The sequence below is a fragment of the Gymnoscopelus microlampas genome, assembly GCF_963454915.1.
Source record: "Gymnoscopelus microlampas genome assembly, chromosome: 10".
NCBI classification, from domain to species: domain Eukaryota; kingdom Metazoa; phylum Chordata; class Actinopteri; order Myctophiformes; family Myctophidae; genus Gymnoscopelus; species Gymnoscopelus microlampas.
In genome coordinates this window covers 4,013,880-4,034,559 of record NC_139947.1, presented here as the reverse complement: position 1 = coordinate 4,034,559, position 20,680 = coordinate 4,013,880, and the positions used below count along the sequence as shown (strand labels likewise).

Below are 20,680 nucleotides of genomic sequence, written 5' to 3'. Positions count from 1 at the left end.
GACAGCTGAACAACCGGCACTGACAGCTAAGCACGTAGAATGAACAGAGAACTGGGGCTGCTTAAATGGACCGCCAGAGTTGCACTGTGGGTATATGGGGGCGTGAATGAGTTAGCTTGTAGCGAATGAGAATGACAAGAGTTTGAACGTGAGACTTAAAGGAGTACAACTGAATAGCTTGTTAGCGAATGGGGGGGGTCCGGGGAGTATGAATGAAATTTATAAACATTCTGCCTTCCGTGTCTACATGAACTATCGTTACACTGAATATTGTAAAAAAAAAAGTGCTTAGGAAGCGAGATACAGCCTTTTTAAGTTATAGGTTAAACAAGGAGTGGATGGAGCAGCAAATCTTCAAATCATCATATCTGGGGTTCTGAACATGTTTTTCCAAAAAAAAATATATATATATTTTGATTTTTTTTTGATTTTTTTTTTTTTTTTATGACGTCTTTGACGCCTTGTGGCGCTCAGGGCGTCAGGCCACATGACGTCTTTGACGTCTTTTGGCACAGAATGAGTTAACATATACATCAGCTTTTTGAAAACAGCAGATCTACAAGCTCGTGAGCTTGTAGATCGGCTGTTTTCAAATACAATCTTGCGGGGGAAATTATAATAAGCAGATCTGGCAACCCTGAGAGGGGCTTACAAACAAAAAGCGGTTCCTGGGAAAGTCATGTTTTTTTTTTCTCTTCTGGAAGGGCTTCGACGGTCTTTTTCCATGGCTCTGCTCTCAAAGTGGAGTCCAACTGATCAGGCTGAACAAGGCCTCTGGGAGGCTGGTTGGGAGCATGCAGCACTGTGTCTGGCACAGAGCAGCAGAACAGAACAGAAACAGTAGCACTTGGCTGCTTCCCTGTCTGTCTGTCTGCCTCTCTATGAAGGGAGTCTGGCCCATAACCCATTAAGGTCGTCCGTCCGTCCGTCCGTCTAGGACGGAGCTGCTTGGTTGACCCGGCGCCCCCGCGGCTCTGCCTGCCCGTCTGCAGTGGTGGACAAAAGTACTCAAATGTTTTACTTAAGTAAAAGTGTAAATACTGCGATGTAGAAATACCCCTGTTACAAGTAAAAGTCCAGAATGCAAGTAAAGGTTCAAAAGTGTCAAAATGTAAAGTACCAAAAGTAGAAAGTGCTCATTTAGGTAGAATGTCCCATTTCACATCTTTTCAAATGTATACAATGTTTTGAAAATAGACGATCTACAAGCTCACGATGCGTCGCATCGTGAGCTTGTAGATCGGTTATTTTCAAATGGCTGAAATGTATATAGGGCTGAAGTGGTTAATGTATGTTTTGTAATAATAATCAAAATCGACAAAGTAACTAGTAACTAAAGATTTCAAATAATTGTAGTGTAGTAAAAAGTACAATATTTGCCTCTGAGATGTAGTGGAGTAGTAGTAAAAGTACTGAAAATTGGAAATACTCCAGTAAAGTACAAATAATACCTCAAAATTGTACTTAAGTACGGAACTTGAGTAAATGTACTCAGTTACTTTCCACCACTGTGTGTCCATGCAGAAAATATGACGATAAATCTTGTCATTGTCAGTGAAAGAGTTAAAAGGGCCAGACCACTGTGGCAGAGGTTTGGGTTGTGTAGTTATACCTTGCCATGATGTAACGCCAAAGGTGGACAAGAAATTGAAAATAATTTCTCCAGTGCCCGTGAGGTTGGCGTAACGGTCCGGGCACCTATAGGCTGGTTATCAGCCTGACAGCGTTTTGGCTCCCGATGCCGACGGCCTTTGCTGCATGTCACTCCCCATCTCTCTCTCTCTCTCCATTTCCTGTTAGCCTATACTGTCCTATCAATAAAGGCATAAAAGCCAAAAAATAAATCTTAGATAATGAAAATAAAAAAAGCTCCATTGATTAGAAATTGATCATTCAAAATATGCTCCTCGTCGACTTACATTGTACGGTGAAACAGCTCTCAAAGTGATTCTTTTAGCACGTAAACGAACGCAAACAAAGTTGATTCAGACAATACAGAACATCACCAAACCCAATACTGTTTTCTTTTTTTTTTATATATAAAAAATGTTAAAGGACAACTTTAGTTTTTTACAACCAAGGGTTATAGTTTAGCTTGTAATTAAAGTAAATAAAAGATGAGTGTTATTTTTTTTTCATTTACTGCTTTCTACAGTTTTGACAATTTTTGCGATATTTTTTACAGTGGGCGGGGGCATTCTGTCCAGTGGCTAAATATGCCTTTTTTACACAATAAAAAAGGTCCTGTGGTCTTTGATGGCCAGATGTGAGTTATTGGGGGCTAGAAGAGCTACTGTAAATAATAATAAAGAAAACACCGGGTTATTGTGTAAAAAAATACATATTTAGCCACCGGACAGAATGCCCCCGCCCACTGTAAAAAAAGATCGCGAAAATTGCTAAAACTATAGAAAGCAGTACATTTAAAAAAAAATTACACTCATATTTGATTTACTTTAATTACAATCTAAAATATAAACCTTGGTTGTAAAAAACTAAAGTTGTCCTTTAACTTTCTATTGATTTTGCCAAGATTTGCACACATTTTCACGATTTCTCAAAAATAGCAGATCTACAAGCTCATAGCGCGGCACTCGGTGCCGCGCTATGAGCTTGTATATCTGCTATTTTTGAATATAGCCAGAAGTATGAAATAATGGTTTTAAAGTGGTGACACAGATGCGTTCCCGGTCTGAAAGGGTTAAGTGCAGTACCGGTCACTGTCCACCGCAGGTCCCGGTCCCAGCTGAGCTCCGGGGCTGGGCTGGGCCCGGCCTAATCCGGTTCTTTCCGGGGCTTTCTTTTCTCTTCTGCATGCGCTGACATTTTTATCCTCCTGTTAAAAGTTTTAAAGGGCCATTATCTGAGGGGAAGGAATGCTTGCTTTAACCCTTTGAGACCGGGAACGCATCCGTGTGAAACCACTAAAAAAACATTATTTTATACTTCAGGGCTGTTCAAAAATAGCAGATCTATAAGCTTGTAGATCTGGTATTTTGGAAAAATAGTGATTTTTTTTTTTGCAAATCTTTGAATATAGTATATATATATTTTTTTAAAGTGAATATTTTTAACTCCAGTCTTTGCTTCTGGGGATGGTCCCTGGAACACAATATTTTGAGATGGGGGTCCGCGGCCAAATACATATCATTTTGGGGGTCTTTGACATGAAAAAGTTTGAGAACCACTGATATTAGCAACGTAAGATTACACATATATATATATATATATATATATATATATGTATATATGAGCTTATAGATCTGCTATTTTTGAATAGCCAAAGAAATTAAAAAATGACACCGATGCGTTCCGGGACTGAATGGGTTAATGGTGCGGTGGCTCCATGCAGAAAAGGCCACAGCATCAAGTATATAGCAGCTCTAATGCAGAGCTTCACCGACTTCTGTATGTATTTGACTGCAGCCACCCCCCCCCCCCCCCCCCCGCACATCTGAGAAGATTGTGTGCCAGGGAAGACCCCCATTAAAGAGATAGTTCACCCAAAAATGACTCTCACCCCATGGAGCCAGTGTTGCCAGATTCTGTGAGAGAAACAAGCAACCGGGTCTCGGAAAACCAGCCCAAAACAAGCGACTATGGGCCATATGCGGACTTTAACATATACATCAGCTATTTGAAAATAGCAGATCTACAAGCTTGTAGATCGTCTATTTTCAAATAAAATCTCGCGGGGACATTGTAATAAGCAGATCTGGCAACCCTGCATGGAGCCTGGAATTCATGGAGATTTTTTTTTGTCGTTTGTCGCATTCCTGAGCCAATAATTTGATGACCGGTAGGAGACACAAAGGAGACTCTTTGTGTCTCCTACCGGATAGTCTGCCGGTCATCAAATTATTCGCTTAGGAATGCGACAAAAAATATCCATGAATTCAAGGCTCCCTTGGGGTGAGTAATTGATAGAGAAAAACAGGCATTATGGGGGTGAACTATCCCTTTAAAGGTTATATTTAATAGAGAATTCTACAGCTTGTTAGACAGGGAGAGATGGAGAAAAGTGAAACCTCTCATCTGGAACAGTCATTCTTTTCTCTCACTGGCTTCATCATAACTTCTAGCCGGTTGAAATGATAGTGGAATTAAACCGTTCCTCCATTTGGTCAGGGGACCCCCGCTGTGGACCCCCTTGAGGTCCCCCTGACCCTGGTTTGAGAACCACTGGCGTACAGTATATCGTCTCTTTCGTCGGGTGGAAACCTCATACTGTATGTGTCCAAAGCTTCAAAGATTACAAAAAATGATAATAGCAAAGCAGCTGAGCTTCGAGCTGAGCTTCCAGCTTGTGGGTCTGCTACTTTTGCTATTTTTGTAATCATTTATATGTTTTTATTTTAAAATGCATGCTTTTATTTTTTTAACCCATTAAGACCTGAGGCGATTCTTTTTTTTTTTTTTGAAAAAAAATAGATAAAATAAAAATCAAGATTTTTGCTATGAGCTTGTATATCTGCTATTTTTGAATAGCCAAAGAAATCTAAAGTGACACAGATGCGTTCCAGGTCTTAATGGGTTAAATACATAATTTACGAAAAAACACAAGTTAAAATACGAAGATAAGAGCTTTCTCTGCCCGACAACAGCAGATATGACGTTAGGTCAGGTGCTCATCAGACCTGACGGAAGACCCATCTGGGTCCAAACGTTGGCGCCTAAAAATACACATTTTTTTCTACTGGGAGCTACAGGAACAGTGTGGGACGTCCCTTCTTCTCCATAGGCAGTGGTGTTAAGTAACTAAGTGCATTTACTCAAGTACTGTACTTAAGTACAATGTTAAGAGCAATTTTGAGGTACTTTTACTTTACTGGAGTATTTCCAATTGTCTATACTTTTACTTTTACTTCTACTCCACTACATCTCAGACGCAAATATTGTACTTTTACTCCACTACAATTATTTGAAAACTTTAGTTACTAGTCACTTTGCAGATATGAATTATTACATTATAAAACATACATTAACCACTTTAGCCCTATTTCATACCTAGGCTATTTGAAAATAGCAGATCTACAAGCTCACAACGCGTCGCATCGCGACGCGTTGTGAGCTTGTAGATCTGCTATTTTCAAACATTTTTAGTACTTTTGCTTTTGGTACTTTAAGTACATTTTCATACCACTGCTTTTGTACTTTCACTCAAGCAAATTTTTTAATTCCAGACTTTTACTTGCAAGTATAAATTGCAGTATTGATACTTTTACTTAAGTACAACATTTGAGTTATTTTTTTCCCCACCACTGTCCATAGAGGTCAGGTTGTGCTGACCATGGGGTTCTCCTTTAACTGGCCCCTGAACACAGACCTATAAACCGTTGGCATGCCTCACAGCACCGTCGCCTCCATTGTGCGTCTCTGTCCCCCATGCAGGCTGCTTAAAGTTTAACCCCTTCAATCCGGGGGAACGCATCTGTGTCATTTTTTTTCGATTTTTAGTCGTATTTTTATACTTTGGGGCTATTCAAAAACAGCATATCTACAAGCTCGTAGCGCGTCACTTCGTGCCGCGCTACGAGCTTGTAGATCAGCTGTTTTTGAGAAATGGTGAACATTTGTGCAAATCTTTGAATATATATATATTTTTTAAAACAACATTGCTTAAACAACATTGCCTAAAAGTTAAAAAAAAAAAAAAAAAAAAAAAAAAAAAAAATCAAAAATAGCTGATCTACAAGCTCATAGCGCGGCACGTGGTGCCGCGCTATGAGCTTGTAGATCTGCTATTTTTCGATTAGCCAAAGAAATCTGAAAGTGACACACAGATGCGTTCCCGGTCTCAATGGATTAAAGAGAACAGTGGTCTCTTCAGTGTTGACGCTCTGTAAGGCAGGCGGTGATGAGGCAAGCCTGCTGCTTGGGCCTTTTGTTCGAGGACCCCATGTCTTCAAGGACCCCCATGGCGTCTAAACATCTTAAGCGGGAGCAACGCGCCACGTTTTTGAAACTCAACAAGGTTGTGTAAAAGAAAGTCCTATATAACCCAACGGGTTATGTTGGGCTTACGGTTACTCTTCTGCGATGAATGCAGATTGTACGAAGCTACATTCATGAGGTCTTGACCCCGGCGTCTTAAAATAGCCAAGACATTGACCCTCAAGTTGTTCTTCAAGGGAGGTATAAAAAAACGGCCATTCAAATCTGCCGAACCTATTCTCTGGATGTTTTTTTTTTTCTTTTTACATTTGAACTCCATTAGTGAGATTGTAGGACTACAATAATGGCAGCCCAGCCGATAGGGGCCATCATTAATGATGGCTTTCACTCTCTTAGGGACCTATATCTTCCCTCTGAGCATTTTTCGGGCTGTTAGACGTCTAAAATGTGTTCACTACTCACCTGTTGGTGAACAAGAGTAGTGAAAGTGTATTATGTCGTTTTTACCAGGTTGCAGACCTGGTCTATAGCTACACTCTAGCTAGTAGTGACTTTTGCGTGACTTTTTCCGTCATTGGCTGTTTTTTTTTGTTGCCAATGAGGGCTCAATGTACTCTCAGAATACAGGATCTAAAGACGACCCACAATACTGTGTTCGGCCACTGTGTGTAACTCTATGGTAAGTGGCGCTGTTGCTCAATGTCCTCTCAGAATATGGGATCTAAAAACGTTGCCATGTTTAGTGAGAGAAATAAGCAACCTGGTATGATATGACTGTCATATCTTGTTACTAAAGAGACTGCCATATGAAACAAATGATTGAAGAGTCACATTGCGTTAAGAAGAACTCCTAACACTATGGACCAGAGGTCCAATTTCGGGATAGTCTTCAAATGGCAAGAACCCATTACTGAAGCTTTTTTTCATTTGGTATTGATTTATTTATTGATTTTGCTGAAAATGTTCTCATGCCACTTTCAGGAGAGCAGAGACATTTTAATGGCACAATTAAAATCCCATCATGTGCAGCATTATGCACTGTAAGCAAGCTGCAAATGAAATCGCGGTCTCATGGGTGAATAGTCAGTCTAGCAAAAGAAAAAAAGTTGTCCCACGCACGATTGTACAAGTCGTTTAATATTCCATACGTCCCAGAGATCAGGCTAGATTATCATTATGTCCATGCTCACGTTTTCTTGGATTTTGCTGAATTCCGTTTTTAAGTTTTTACTTATTGTCTTCCTTTGAGCGAGTTGCACAAGGCAGTAGTGTTGATTTTGACAGCTAATTTGTATTCAGTTTTAGTCATAGACTTTTGACTCATAGGCCTATTCCATTTAGTTTTAGTCATATTTTAGTCATTTGAAATATTTTAGTTTTTGTCGAGTTTTAGTCGACTAAAAATCACAAGATAAAATCTACAGTTGATTTAGTCGACTAAAACATATTTTGGCGGTGCCTTGATGGCGTCGTAATGGCTGGTTGACATGCTGAAAACAGCCGATCTACAAGCTCACAACGCGTCGCGCTGCGACGCGTTGTGAGCTTGTAGATCTGCTATTTTCAGAGCGCAACAACCGAGAGCATCCAAGCATAAAATGACTCGTCTTTTAGTTCTACTGGATCTCTTCTCCACTAGTCCCTCACTAACATTTTAGTGTAGTTTTTATTTGTTGACGAAATGTTCAATATATTTAGTCTTAGTTTTAGTTTTTATTTAGTTTTTGTGTCGTTTTCGTCAGTGAAAAAAGGTAGTCGACGAACATTTTTCGTCTTAGTTTTACTCGACAAAATCAACACTGCAAGGTGGTGTTCCGGAGCATCTACTCTTGACCACACCTAGACTTCAGTGTCTGGAGCCGTGTGAGAAAAGATGCAGCGTGTGTTTCAGTGGCGGAAAGTAACTTAGTACATTTACTCAAGTACTGTACTGTACTTCAGTACAATTTTGAGGTATTGCTTTACTGGAGTATTTCCAATTTTCAGTACTTTTTCTTCGACTTCCACTACATCTCAGAGGCAAATATTCCACTTTTACTCCACTACAATTATTTGAACACTTTAGTTACTAGTTACTTTTTAGCCCTATTTGAAAATAGCCGATCTACAAGCTCACAACGCACAAGCTTTGAGCTTGTAGATTGGCTATTTTCAAACATTTTAGTATTGGTACTTTTACTTAAGTAAAAATAATTTTGTACTTTTTCCACCACTATCTGCCAGGCCCTGCTATCAAACCCCCCCCCCCCCCCTTTTTTTCTCGAATTCCCTTCAATCCTTTTCTCGCAATTCCCCTTCAAACAGTTTCACCAAAGGGCCTCCATCCAGGTGGCCCTTTGGAGTGTGAGATTGACTCCCCACTCCATCCTGACTCTCCGGCGGTACTCGTTTCATCGCTGTCAAGGCAGACACCTTGTATCTCCACGTTTCAACTTTTTTATGTTTAGTTTTTGGGTTGTTGTAAATGAACGCCCTACTTTATCATCCAAGGGAGTCGCGCGAAAGTAGTGAAAGTAGCAGATCTACAAGCTTCAAAAGCTTGTCGATCGGCTATTTTCGGTACTTTAACCATTAAAACCTGAGGCGATTCTTAAAAATGTTTTCTAAATCAGAAACAGCTTTTTGAAAAAAATCAAAAAAAAATGTTTTCAAGATTTTTCAAAAAATAGCAGATCTACAAGCTCATAGCGCGGCACTCGGTGCCGCGCTATGAGCTTGTAGATCTGCTATTTTTGAATAGCCAAAGAAATCTAAAGTGACACAGATGCGTTCCAGGTCTTAATGGGTTAAAGCGGCGCTATAAGTTTTGTTAATGAATAAAAAGTAATTTTGTCCAATCTGCATGATAGAGTACGTTAACACAACATAACTTATATTGTTGGGGTGGTTGTATTTGGTCACCCTGCTCTTCTATTGAGACATTTAAGATCCGGTTGTCTAGGTGAGACGTGACCTTTGACACCGATCCTGTTTCTGGGTTTGACAAAACTTTTGACCTGAAGGTCAAGATTCAATTTATCCCCTGAGCAAGCAGGCACGCTCTATTAGCTCAATGGTCAAAAAAAAAAAATCAGCCCTTGCGCAGGAAACTGGGTTCAAATCCGGGCTAGAAGAGGTTAGAAGTTAGATATCGTCGGTGTCCAGGACGAACCAGCTAACTCCATTTTCATCTTTTTTATTTATTTTTATAAATCAGCGCTATTGAACACCCTTTACGTCTGTGTAAAAAATCAAAACATTTGAACCAATGAAAAGTATTAAAAAGCGCCTCTGACGAAAACTCCCAACTCCATTGGATCCTCAAACTGTCCGTCAAAAACAAACAACTCTCTCCTCTCCATTGCTGCCTTTTCACAGCATGAGTAGAGTGCGCTGCGCAGTGAACGAGGAGGAGGAACACGTAAACAAGCTCCCCATAGTCTGTTAAAACTATGCAGTGTACCTGTTTATCAAACTTAGCACTGACGCTAATGTTATGAAAAAAAGGTAATTATATTTCTAAAATCTATGAAGTGTTTAATGAGGAGAGCAATGTGACAAGAAGAAAGACGTTCATAGCATTTCTGTCGCTCTAGTTCTACTACCTTTGCAGAAGATATTGTAATATTTAAAGTCCTGTTTATTGTTGTAGGCCTATATGATAAGTGTCATGAAGCATCAGGGCATTAATTCACACGTTGCTGTGATGCATTGTGAGCTTGGAGATCCACTGTTAGCTTTTGGGAATTTGTACCCTTTTGAAACCTCTCCCTCAGCAGCGAGTGGAGCTACTGTTGTTTGGACACCTAACTCCATTTCAGCTTGATTTCTGCTCGTCTGAAACTACTAACTCCACTTGCGCTGGGTAAAGTGTTGATTTACCCGCGATTTGGGTAAAGCGTTGATAATATAATGACACATGCAAGTATCTGACAATATATAAAGTCACTATACCCAACTTTGATGAGGCAGTATTGCTTTGTTTTAAAAATATAAGGTTTTCTTCATTTCCTGAAAAACGTATATTTTGTTTTTTCGTTTCCTGAACAATGAGCGTTTTGGAGTTAGCAGGTTCGCGCTGGACAGCAGAGATATACACTAGTGCAGCTTAAATAAGAAATAAAAATAATAATACAATAAAATAAATGTTTTGGAGGTTTCCACGGCACAGCGATGACTTGAAAGACTTCCCTCTCAAAGTGAGAGACTTAGGAGCATATTGCCTCTTCTCTCCACACAGCGCTCGGCTCTCTGCCTATAAAGCGGCCTGTGATATTTTTATAGCTTTCTACATTTAGAGTTATGTTTTATGGGTCGGCGGCTTGTTTTAGTGGAACGAGGGAGCGCACGATTCAAGCTTTTTTTTTCTCCCTGCTTTTTTCTTTCGCATTGACTTTCCCATCGTCCGTACCTTCTGGTGAAGAAGGGAGACATTTCTTTCATTCAGTAATGATTAAACCTGGATGGGGAGGCCCTTTGGTGAAACGGTTTGAAGGGAAATTGCGAGAAAAGGGAATTCGAGAGAAAACGGGGGGGTGGGTGATAGCAGGGCCTGGCAGATAGTGGTGGAAAAAGTACTACATTCTTTTTACTTAAGTAAAAGTACCAATACGGCAATGCTCTTTTACAAGTAAAAGTCCGGAATTCAAAATGTACTTGAGTAAAAGTAGAAAAAGTATTGGTATCTCAAGGTACTTAAAGTAAAAAAAGTAGAAAGTACTCATTGTGTCGAATGTCCCGTTTCACAAGTTTTCAAATGTGTAATAATCTTTTGAAAATAGTAGATCTACAAGCTCAAAACGCGTTGTGAGCTTGTAGATCGGCTATTTTCAAATATCCTACAAGTAGGTGGCGAGTGACTTTGGCCATTTTCCCTTCCACACCTCCTGCATGGAGTGCATGACCCCGAGATGATGTCGGTTGGAATCCAGCAACACAACACCAATGGTTTTGATCATGTGGATTGTGGTGGAAGTTATAAATGGTGGATTTGTGGATAGGACTCTATATGAACACACTTGTTACATCAACAAAACGCATCGCTCAATGCAAAGGTTCTGAAGGTGAAACTGGCCAAAGTCACTGGCCACCTACTGTAGATCTGCTATTTTCAAATGGCCGAAATGTATTCAGGGCTGAAGTGGTTTTGTAATAATAATCAAAATCTACAAAGTAACTAGCAACTAAAGTTTTCAAATAATTGTAGTGGAGAGTAAAAGTACTCGGAGACGTAGTGGAGTAGAAGTAAGAGTACTGAAAACTGGAAATGCTCCAGTAAAGTGAAAATTCCTCAAAGCTGTGCTTAAGGACAGTACTCGAGTAAATGTACTTCGTTACCGTCCACCACTGGCGACCGGTTTGAAGGGGAATTGAGAGGAAAGAGGGGGCGAGGTGATGGAACGGAGGAGAAAAGGGCCATTGTGTCAGCACTTTGGATTTTATGGGTCCTTGGAGAGGGCCGAGGCCCGCACTGTGGCCCCGACTCGACCTGTTACTGATGGATGGGTCTGAGGTATTAGGTGAGAGAGGGGAGAGAGGGGGTCCGGGGGTATTAGGGGGGAGAGGGGCTCACATAGAAGGTGCATAAAGACTGGACGGATTCTCTGGGATCGCAGAACGCCCCAAACCCCCTGGTAAGTAATCTCTGGTCCCCGAGGAGTTCCTTTAGTCGGAAACTCAATCCTGCTGCCTATATGTACGTTCCCGCACACGCACACACACACTACTGCTATATGTACGTTCTCACACACACACACACACACACACACACACACACACACACACAGACGACAGACGTCTGTGACGGCGGAGCGGAGCCTCAGACGGGGCCGGAGACGTTTGGGGTAAAAGGCTTTTCCCACCAACTCAGTGGTGCTCAAACTTTTTCATGTCAAGGACCCCCAAAATGATATGTATTTGGCCGCGGACCCCCATCTAAAAATATTTTGTTTCAGAAGCAGAGATTTTAGTTATGTTCCTTTTGAAAATATATATGTTCAAAGATTTTGCACAGATGTTCACGATTTTTCTAAAATCGCAGATCTACAAGCTGTAAATAGCGACACATTGTGAGCTTGTAGATCTGCTATTTCATTTTTTTTAAATACATTTTAGACATTTGAAAACTTGTGAAATGGGACATTCTGCATAGTGAGTACTTTCTGCTTTTGGTACTTTAAGTACATTTTGATACAAATACTTTTGTACTTTTACTCAAGTCATTTTTAAATTCCAGACTTTTTCTTATCACAGAGTATTTCTACATTGCAGTATTGATACTTTTACTTAAGTAAAACAATGAAGTAGTTTTTTCCACCACTGGTAACATATTGTGTGTGCAGAGGAAAGCTGTTTATGTGTTTTTTTTAGTGTCTAGAAAAGTCCAGCTGACGTGGTTTAAAACGTGACCTTGTTGCATTTCTCAGCAGACACTGAAAAATAAACCGTCTGTGGATTCAGCGCTGGACGTCCAAATTGCCCGTTGTCATATTCGTCAGTTCCACAAATATAGACGTGGATGTGGAAATGTGCGTTTGACATCAGCCAGCCCTGAGTGAAAGAGAAGACTTTCTTTTGGCAGAAACACATGGAATAAAAAGCAGAGTGTGTAATCACAGAGGAAGGCTATGAGAGCAGGTGTTAATAAAAGCACATGAAGAATACATTAAGGATTAACCCATTGAGACCGGGAACGCATCTGTGTAACCACTTGAACCATTATTTTATACAGACTTTGGCTATTAAGAAATAGCAGATCTACAAGCTCATAGTGCGGCACCGAGTGCCGCGCTGTGAGCTTGTAGATCTGCTATTATTTTTTTTTAAATCGTGATAATTTCTGCAATATATATATTCTTAAAGCGAACATTTGTAACTCAAATATTTAATAATGGGAGTCCCTGGAACTAAATATTTTGATATGGGGGGTGGTCCGCGACCAAATACATATCATTTTGGGGGTCCATCACATGAAAAGGTTTGAGAACGACTGATATTATAGCAACATACGTTTTATCAGAAAACTGAGAGGATTTAGAAGACATTTATAGAATCCCCATAAGCAAAGATTTGAGTTAAAAATGTTGGCTTTAAAAAAAGATTTGCACACATTTTCCACGAAAAAACAAAATGCAGATCTACAAGCTCATTGTGCGGCAGCGCTATGAGCTTGTAGATCTGCAATAGTGTAATATCCAAAGCAATCTTAAAATGACACAGATGCGTTCCCGGTCTTAATGGGTTAAACTACCACTACTTTTATTTCTCATAAGATTGAGAGTCTGTTTTTCAGGCCAAGGACCCCTTAGCTGAGAGAGAGATGAAGCAGGGATCCCCCCCCCCCCCCCCAGCTACATAAAATTGTGTTGCAGTTTAAACCTTTTCATAGATTTCATAGATAGCTTCATAGACTTGTTTGACAGCACAGTCATCAGTGTTGTGTAAATGAACGTTTTGCGTTTCATTTTGTTTACATCATCTTTTCTATTAATCCAGTATGTTGGATTCATGTTAATGTAACCACTTCATCCCTCAATGCTTATTAGCTAGGAGGGAATCTGTCAAAAATCATCACGATCGTGCACTTGGTGACAAGTTTCAGATATTTGTCATGGTGTCAGGTATGGGCATAAGGTTTTCAAAAACCATCGCAAACGAGTCGGGCTCGCCCCCTAGTGGTTTGTTTGCAATGAATCCAATATTAGATAAGGTCAGTATATGGTTGAAACCCCAAATAATTGATAGAAGAGATTTTTCAATGGATTCTGTTGCTATTGGGTATGCCATATAACATACAAAAAATCACACCCTGTGTGAAGGTGGCGGTGCCTTTGATGAGCCCCGTATTGATGTCGTAATTAATATTTGTTTATGGGACAGACACACACCCGGACACCCGGACACACGGACACACAGACAAAGTCAGATATAGAGCGGTTGGCACCGCTAAAAATGTAGGAAAATCTAGCTTCTGGAAAGGCATCATTTTCAAGATGGCACTTATTCCCTCCCAGCTTAGGCATTTTAAGCTACCCGGCAGGCATTTTTTATTAATTCCATCCCGGCTATCAGTAAACATTACCTCTCTGTACTCGGTCCGCTCTTTTTTTCCCCTCTACACCAAATCTCTTTGCCAAAAATAGCCGATCTACAAGTTCACTTGTTTTCGATATAAGCTACATGCACACACATATTGTTATACATGCACGCTCGTGCACACACACACACACACACATGCGCACTCCTGTAGTGAAAACGTTGCTAATGAAGGCAGACCTCTAAACAGCCTTCAGTGTAGCAGCATCGTAATGAGACATCAATGTAGGGGTGTGTGTGTGTGTGTGTGTGTGTGTGTGTGTGTGTGTGTGTGTGTGTGCGTGTGCGTGGAGCAGGAGATGTTAGTTTTAATGAGACGCGGGGTGCAGAGGGTCTGTCACTGCATCTGTAATGTTGACATTGTTTCTCATTGAATTATACCAGACGGATTCTTTACTCTTCATTAGGATTCCCATTAGCTTCCACAAAGTGCTCGCCAGTCTTCCTGGCTCGATGCCCGGTCCGCTCGGGAACCATGCAAGTTGGGAACTCCTGCCACACCCGGGTATGCAACACACGGGTACAACGGGTACTGCCAGCACGTAATCAGATTACCCGTTGCAGTGGTGGAAAGTAACTAAGTACATTTACTTAAGTGCCGTACTTAAGTACAAATTTGAGGAATTTTACCTTTACTTGAGTAATTCCGTTTTTCAGTACTTTTACTTCTACTCCACTACATCTCAGAAGCAAATATTGTACTTTTACTCCACTACAAGTATTTGAAAACTTTAGTTACTAGTTACTTTGTAGATGTTGTTATTATTATTACAAAACATGCATTAACCACTTCAGTCCTATATACATTTCAGCCATTTGAAAATAACAGATCTACAAGCTCACAATGCGTTGCTTTTTTTGGAAAACTTGTGAAATGGGACATTCTGCATAATGAGTACTTTTACTTGTGGTACTTTAAGTAAATTCTTTTGCCAATACTTTTGCACTTTTACTCCAGTAAAGTTTGAATTCCGGACTTTTACTTGTTAGCAGAGTATTTCTACATTGCAGTATTGATACTTTTACTTAAGTAAAAAAATGTAGTACTTTTTCCACCACTGACCCGTTGTACCCACCTGTCTGTCTGCCGTATTAACACATTTAGCTGGGGGCCCCCCTGGAACCCCCCCCCCAAGGACCCCTGGGGGTCCCCCCAGGGGGAATTTGGGTTGATAGTGCAGTAAGACATGTGGGGCCCTATATTCGCCGGTGCCATTATCCCTTAACTTCTTTGCCCTATTTGTACTATTCTTAAAAACATTTTCAAATAGCCGATCTACAAGCTCACAACGTGTCGATGTAGATTGGCTTAGTTGAACTATTTGATTTTTTTGTTTTAATAGTAAAAAATGGCAAAGAAGTTTAGGGATAATGGGTAATCCACCGGCGAAAATAGGGCCCTCAGACATTTAGGCTAAAATGTTAAAAGGTAAAATAACAACAAAAAAGTCCCGGGGACTTGTTTGCATTGTGGTCCAATGCATTCAATTCATCAACATAGCCTAACAAATGAACACAATGATACATGTCATCAACAAATACAAAAAACACTATTATGTAGAAAGATAATTAGCATAGCATAGCAGAGAGCGCAGTGAGTGTCATCCTCCTATAATTCGACAAAGCTCTGTGTGTGGCGGTGAGCCCAAAATCGTGGTGAGGCCAAAATCTCTTCTGCCCGGTTCTCCTCAGTGGCTGGAGCAATTGCTCTGCATTTGCACACAGACATTCACCATTAGCATGTGCACGGAACAGCAAAGCCAGTTTTTTCGCTTTCCCCAAATGTCAGCTGTTTATTTGCGTTTTCATGAAAAAGAATGTCGCCATGGTTACGGCTCCCCAGCTGTGGGATGGCCCCCGCGACCTATGGGATGAATGATTAAACTGCGCATGCGTCGAATCCATAGACCCACTGTGTTACACCGTTGCCGTCTGACACTGTGCCGCAAGCGCACACAAAACACGTGCTTGAGCGGCGACGGGACGGGCCGTGTGTGTGTGTGTGTGTGCTTGTGTGGGTTTGCGTGCGGTGCGTTGGGACGCGTGTGCGTCTGTGCACAGTGCATAACCTAAACTGCATAATACTTTGGGTGCTCATACCCCCCAACGGGTATGGACTAGTTCTACATAATTCATACTACAGCCCGACATGGGATTGTTTGAGTCGGTTTGTTTAAATGTCTTCCTCCTCCGTCTATCAACTATTTACTCTTCTTCACACAGGAACGGTGTGCGTGTGCGTGCGCGCGCGTGTGTGCGTGTGTGTGTGTGTGTGTGTGCGTGCGTGCGTGCGTGTGTGTGTGTGTGTCAACTATGAATTATGGAAGAGACCTCCCTCTCAAACAATGTTAACATTGTCGCATTTCGTAAAAAGATTGACATAGCGATGATGATGATGATGATGACTTCATCAATATGGATGCCCCACATATTGTGTGCGTTGTGGCCGTCGGGAGTTGCCTTTCATCTCGTGTTTTTGTCTGTCTGAGAGTGTGTGTTTTTTTTGTCGCAATTTTTCAAATATAGCAGATATACAAGCTCATAGCGCGTAACGCCGTGCCGCGCTCTGAGCTTGTAGATCTGATTTTCAATACTTTTACTTCGACTCCACTACATCTCAGAGGCAGATATTGCACTTTTACTCCACTACAATGATTTGAAAACTTGAGTTACTATAGTTACTTTGCAGATATCAAGTATTACATTATAAAACATACATTAACCGCTTTAGCCGTTAATCTTATACCCAGGCTATTTGAAAATAGCATATCTGCAAGCTCACAACGTGTCGCATCGCGACGCGCTGTGAGCTTGTAGATCTGCTATTTTCAAACATTTTAGTACTTTTACTTTTGGTACTTTAAGTACATTTTGATACCAATACTTTTGTACTTTTACTCAAGTAATATTTTGAACACATGCAGGCCTTTTACTTGTAACAGAGTATTTTTATAGTGTGGTATTGCTACTTTTACTTCAGTAAAATATCGTGAAGTACTTCCACCACAGTTTTTTTCTCAGCAGCCCGGTGCTTTTTGGTCGTTCCTCACCCCTCTGTCTGTGCTCACAGAGGATTACCTCAATTAAGATTACAGCTCTGCGGGACGGAGTCCCACAGAGAGCTTTTATCCTCTTCAGGCTTTTATAGCCTTTAGAGACAAGAAGAGAGCATGTTGCAACAAGTGCTCCACTCTTTGGGGGAAAAGGGGGGAAACGCCAGCCATGGAGGAAGGAGTACTATTTCTCTTTTCTAAATAACCACTTAAACGTCGTTACTGTGAACCAGCTCAGTGGCCTTGTGGTTGGAGTTTCCGCCCTGAGATTGGGAGGTTGCGGGGTACGACCCCCTGGCCAGGTCATACCAAAGACTCTTAACTCAATGAGTGTCAGAATAAATATGCGAATAGTTTTTTTTTTCTTTTTTTCTCAAGTAGTCACAGAATATTTATCTCCAGTATGATCGACCCCCTGATGGTTGCTAATCGCGGAGGGTTTTACTGTGCTTCGGGGGGGGGGGGACAAAAATGTCACCGCCAACCCCCGTCAGCTTGTTATAGGCCGTTGCAAATAGCATGTCTCGTCAAAAATTGTAAGATAGTAAATAGTAAGTAAAACACAGGAGAAGAGATACAAGCAATTTTCCCAAATACGTTTACCAGGAAGTGAATGGAGCGGTAAATCTTGGGATCACGTGATCTCCTGGTTCTGTGTGCATCTGGGGATGAAATGGTCACACTCATGTGTTAATCTATCAAGAACAGATTCAGAGCTACGCTACTGAATCTGTCGAGAGCCCCGTTCAGAACGCGTGCGCGTCAGCTTACAAGTGGGCGTGCCTTCAGATCAGGAAGCAGGCCGCGCTTGACCCAATCAAATGTAGTGGGCGGGATTTACTGTCTGTGCGCTCCCTTCCCAGAAGGAAACCCGGTTTCCTTGCTCCATATAGACAGGTTTCCTGTTAGTAAACATGAGAGGATATGACCGTGCAGATCCGGGGGTAGCCTTTAGAGGGCGCCATTACCCGCAGCAGCTCTGGTCAAATGTCCATTCATAAAATAAATGATCTTCACCGGGTTTAATGAAAGTAGATTAAATTATGCAGTTTGTAATACCTTGTTTACTCAATAAAAATGATTTGTCGGAAGTTGGATCTGTTTGTATATAATAGCAGCATTATGCCTATTATGCCTATAATAGCAGAATTATGGCTATCTAACTCCCGAACATAACAACAGAGTGAACGGCGCAACAATTCGTTTTCCCCGAGCATGCGCAGATTGCGCATTCTGCTCTGTGATGACGTCGCGCGGAAATCCGTCTATTTGAGCTCGGCCCAGAGCCAATTGAAAGAGTAAAAAACAGCAGAGGGTGCTGTTTTTCCTTTTTATTTGGCGATGGGTTCCCAGATTGCTCATGTGTTAGTAAAGAGCGCCATCTAGTGGAAACACCAAAAAAAACACCAAAAGTCGTAAAAGTCTTCTTTGGCAGTGAATGAGTTAACAACCTGTATCATAGCATACGGTACTGTTAGCCGTTTGAACTTGTAAGATGTGTCATCGATTGATTCTCCAAAAATAAGGAACACAATCGTGTCCCTTATCAGTTAAACAAGGGACACCGTCTTTTAGTTTCCTAATAAGGGATTGATTCCTTAGTTCAAGGGACGTTTGGCAAACCTACCTGGAAGCTATGACCTCATGTGTGAAGAATACAGATGTTCTACCAATTTATAGAGAGCTTGGCATTGTACACATTGTAGACAAAACGACCTTAAAATAGCAAATAACCTCAGCAGAAGTTATGAGTAATGAGTTTCATTTTTCCATGCCAGCAATGATTTTTGTCAAAGCTGGGCTTCAAAGTGGTTGTTTGTATTATTTCAATAATGGACACCCCGTTTTTTGAAAATAACTCAAATTCTTCATTGCTAGAGAAATGAGAAATACTAAATGGTCTTGAAGGATGAAAACACTGTCAAATCCCACAGTGAAAGGGTTAATTTAATCAGTGGTGTGAAGTAACTAGGTACATTTACTCGAGTACTTTACTTAAGTAAATGTTGAGGTAATTTTTACATTACTGGAGCATTTCCAATTTTCTGTACTTTTACTTCTACTCCACTACATCTCAGAGGCAAATATTGTACTTTTACTCCACTACAATTATTTTAAACCTTTAGTTACTAGTTACTTTGTAGATTTTGATCAAAGCATACATTAACCACTTCAGCCCTACATACAGTACATTTCGGCCAATTGAAAATAGAGGATCTACAAGCTCACAATGCGTCGCATTGTGAGCTTGTAGATCCTCTATTTTCAAAGGATTTTAATTCATTATTTTTATTTATTCATTACATTTGAAAACTTGGGAAATGGGACATTCTGCATAATGAGTACTTTCTACTTTTGGTACTTTAAGTACATTAATACCAATACTTTTTGTACTTTTACTCAAGTACATTTTTTATTCCTTACTTTTACCTGTAAGGACACGGTCACACCGCACTTTTGTCCTACCTATGGGGCGGAATCTGCAATGCTTTTCCAATGGGAATGGCGAGGTTTGATGGTCTTGCGCATCTTTCCGCGCGTTGCGCACACCTTGCGTTTATGCTCTCTATACGCCTGCTGGTACATGCCATAGCATTCTGGCGGCGCACAACCTGAGTTTAACAGCGGGACACCGTAGTTTGGTGTGACTGTCAGTGTTGCCAGATTCTGTGAGAGAAACAAGCAACCACATCTAGGAAAACCAGCCCAGAAGAAGCGACTATGGGCCACGTGTGCACTTTAACATAATATATCAGCTGCATGAAAATAGCAGATCTGCAAGCTCACAACGCGTCGCGATGCGACACGTTGTGAGCTTGTAGATCGGCTATTTTCAAATAAATCTTGCGGGGAAATTATATTAAGCAAATCTGGCAACCCTGGTGACTGTGCCCTAACAGAGTATTTCTACATTGCAGCATTGATACTTTTACTTAAGTAAAACATGCAAGTACTTTTTTTCCACCACTGCCTGTGATCCTAGTTTGCCAAGAGGCACTGCACTGTCTGTCTCTCTGCATTCGATGTACTGTAATGTGTTTACCTTGCTTATTATTGTAAGTGACTCTTGCATAAAGAGCGTCTGCTCTGAACGCCTGTTAAATTGACTGTAAAAACTGTGTCGTTGTGTTTCCAGTGCGGTCGGAGGGGACGAAGGAGGGACCCACCTGCATGGACAAGAACCACGGCTGTGCCCACATCTGCAGGGAGACCCAGAAGGGGGGCATCGCCTGTGAGTGCAGACCTGGCTTCACCCTGACCAGGAACATGAAGGATTGCAAATGTAAGAGATCTCACGCACACGCACGCACGCACGCACGCACGCACGCACGCACGCACGCACGCACGCACGCACGCACGCACGCACGCACGCACGCACGCACACACACACACACACACACACACACACACACACACACACACACACACACACACACACACACACACACACACACATGCACGTACGCGCGCACACACACACACACACACACACACAGGTTTGTACAGTGGCGGAACAACTGAAAGACACACTGAACAGGCCACCCCCCACCCCCCCCCCCCCCCCCTGCGCACACACAGCCTGTGCGAAAATGTGCGGGTTTTGGCCGGATTGTGTTCGTTTCTTTGTTACTTTATTTCGGTTTTAGGGTTAGGCTGAG

At 41.3% G+C, this 20,680-nt stretch overlaps 1 protein-coding gene across 4 annotated transcripts in view; it reads left to right on the top strand.

The window, feature by feature from the left end:
• Window positions 1–20,680, top strand: part of scube3 (signal peptide, CUB domain, EGF-like 3) — a 259,149-nt gene that overhangs the window by 136,447 nt on the left and 102,022 nt on the right. For all 4 annotated transcript variants that reach the window (XM_084069065.1, XM_084069064.1, XM_084069063.1 and 1 more), the window contains exon 5: window positions 20,158–20,304. In XM_084069065.1, coding sequence (XP_083925191.1) covers window positions 20,158–20,304 — 147 coding nt within the window. The remainder of the gene's footprint in view (window positions 1–20,157; window positions 20,305–20,680) is intronic.